At 35.5% G+C, this 2525-nt stretch overlaps 1 protein-coding gene across 1 annotated transcript in view; it reads left to right on the top strand.

Annotated features, from left to right (window-relative positions):
* TEKT1 (tektin 1) overlaps positions 1 to 2525 on the top strand; it is a 22103-nt gene that overhangs the window by 1861 nt on the left and 17717 nt on the right. The window contains exon 2 of the mRNA XM_019659813.1: positions 28 to 234. Within this exon, the coding sequence (XP_019515358.1) occupies positions 45 to 234 (190 nt within the window). The 5' untranslated portion in view covers positions 28 to 44. The remainder of the gene's footprint in view (positions 1 to 27; positions 235 to 2525) is intronic.

Genomic DNA, 2525 nt, shown 5'->3' with positions numbered 1-2525 from the left:
ATCTAAAAGAAGTCTGCCTTTGATCAGGACTTTGGAAACTTCAAATGGCCAAACTACTACAACCTCCACCCAAGTTCCTGCCTTCAGAGTGGCACATTGCTAACAAGAACCAGTACCACAGAGCGGAGGCCGAAAGGTCCCGGTCTGAACGCCTGGTGGCAGAAAGCCAGAGGCTAGTGGATGAAATTGAAAAGACCACAAGAAAGTCTCAAAGTGATGTGAACAAGAAACTAGGTAAGGCAACACACTTGGTGTACTTGCGAACACGTTTGGATGAAACTGTTCAGGTTTAGCTCGACTGTCATTTGCATTTCATGTGCAGAAGTAGCAGTGTATTATCTTGAAATATTAGAGAAAACATGTATTCTCTAGGTTCTATGTTTAAGTTTACTGCCCTCAGATAGAGACATAGTAACCCAGTCTGATTTTCAGCTATCGATCATCTATGATTCATTCATGTATTGATTTGATACATATTTATTGAGAATCTAAGAGCATCTATAGGCCAAGTACTGGGACTATCACGAGGAAGGTTCAGAGTCTCTCCTTTGTAAGGGCTCCTGGCTGGAGGAGAAGAAAAATACAAACATTAATAGTTAGAATATAACCAGATAGGTGCTGGAGTAAAGGGTACAAAAGTAGGAGAATTGGGAAGGACTTCCTTGAGCTGATTCTTAAAGGGAGAGTAATTTTCTCTTGACAATTCCATTCTTAAAAACAGCATTTAAAGGGCAGTGCCCTTAAATAAAGAAAACAAAAATAAATAGTAAAATGAAACAAACGAAATGCCAAAAAGTGATAAACCAGCGGTCACAAATGCAAGTGTCTATAGGGGTTGGTAACATAGGGGGTTGAATAAGATCCCCTAATATAATAGGGAGTGGTGGGGATGGTGGCAACCTGGAGAACGTGCTCCATCTAAGGAGGCAGTTGCTACTGAATTTCAGCCGGTTTTTTTCCAAGAAAGATTATGAGCCTGGTGTCAGATTATTTGATTTTTTTAAAAAGGAAATCTGGAAAGCTGAAATTTTATACATTTTTTAAATGTTGGCAACTGATTTAATGTGTTTATAACATTGGGCAGGATAAACAAAAACACATATGAATAAAACTTGGTCTAAGGGTGGCTAGTTTTTCAACCTCTAATAAACCAAAGCTTCTTCAGATCAGTAATGTTAATTAGATATTAGACTTATCCTGATAGGTTGATCTTTACCCCGATATCAGCCTATAGGCAGGCCTGTTCTAAATAATGGTGCAAAGAGGTAGGTGGTAGAAATAAGGATGCGCCATTCATTTTTCACAGTAATTGTGTTTCAGTAGGCTTGAGAACAAAGTTTTTAAGGTCTGAAACAACTTCATTGATTCATTAACTGGTTAAAAATATCAGCCATTTAGCATGGCATTATAAAACATCAGATATCTAGGAATGAACCTAACAAAAGATGTGCAAGAGGTCTGCACTGAAAAGTACAAATCATTATTCAAAGAAGTTAAAGAAAATCTAAATAAGTGCAGAGATGTATCAGTTTATGGATTGGAAGACTCAATATTTTAAAGATGACAGCTCTCAGATGACTCTATGGATTCAATTCAATGCCAATGAAAATCTCAGCAGGTTTTTGTTTTTTGTTTTTTTGTTTTGGGATAAAATTGTCAAACTGCTTCTAAAATTCATATGGAAATGCAAAAGGTCAAGAATGGACATGGCTATCTTGAAGAAGAACAAAGCTGGAAGACTTTTACTATAGATTCTAAGACCCATTATAAAGATATAGTAATTAAGGCAGTGAGGTTTAGGCAAGGATAGACAGATTGACCAATGGAACATAATAGATAGTCCAGAAACAAACCTACACATATACATTCATTTGATTTATGACAAAACTAGTACTGCAGTATAGCAGGAAAAGTGTGGCCTTTCCAATAAATTGGTCAATTGGAAAAAAGTTATGTCCTGACCCCTATTTCATCTGTGTGTGTATGTGTGTGTGTGTGTGTGTGTGTATGTATATATATTCAAACCTAGGTGGAGTGCATATCTAAATGGGAAAGGTGAAATAATAAAACTTTTGATGAATAACATCTTCGTGACTTGAAGAAGGCAAAGATTTCTTATTCTTAAGCAGGACACAAAATAACCAATCATAAAAGAAAAAATATTAAATTAGACTACATTAAAATGAAGAACCTTGTTTATCAAAAGACTCCATTAAGAGACTGAAAAAGCAACCTACAGAATGTATTCATATTATATATTATTCATATTGTATGTATACAAGTACAAGGTATTTGTAATATACATATCTGACAAAGGATTTGTATCCAGAATATATGTAAGAACTTTTTAAAATAGTGACAAAAAAGGCAGACAACTCAATAGAAAATGGGGGAAAAACTGAACAGACACCTTAGAAGTGAGAAAATCTGAACAGTTGATGAGCATATGAAGAGGTGCGTTAATTTCATTAGTCATCAGGGATATACAAATTAAAATCACAGTTCAGATGCCATTACACACTCTG

The sequence above is a fragment of the Hipposideros armiger genome, unplaced genomic scaffold (genome assembly GCF_001890085.2).
Source record: "Hipposideros armiger isolate ML-2016 unplaced genomic scaffold, ASM189008v1 scaffold_304, whole genome shotgun sequence".
NCBI lineage: Eukaryota > Metazoa > Chordata > Mammalia > Chiroptera > Hipposideridae > Hipposideros > Hipposideros armiger.
This window is presented reverse-complemented; position numbering and strand designations above follow the sequence as displayed.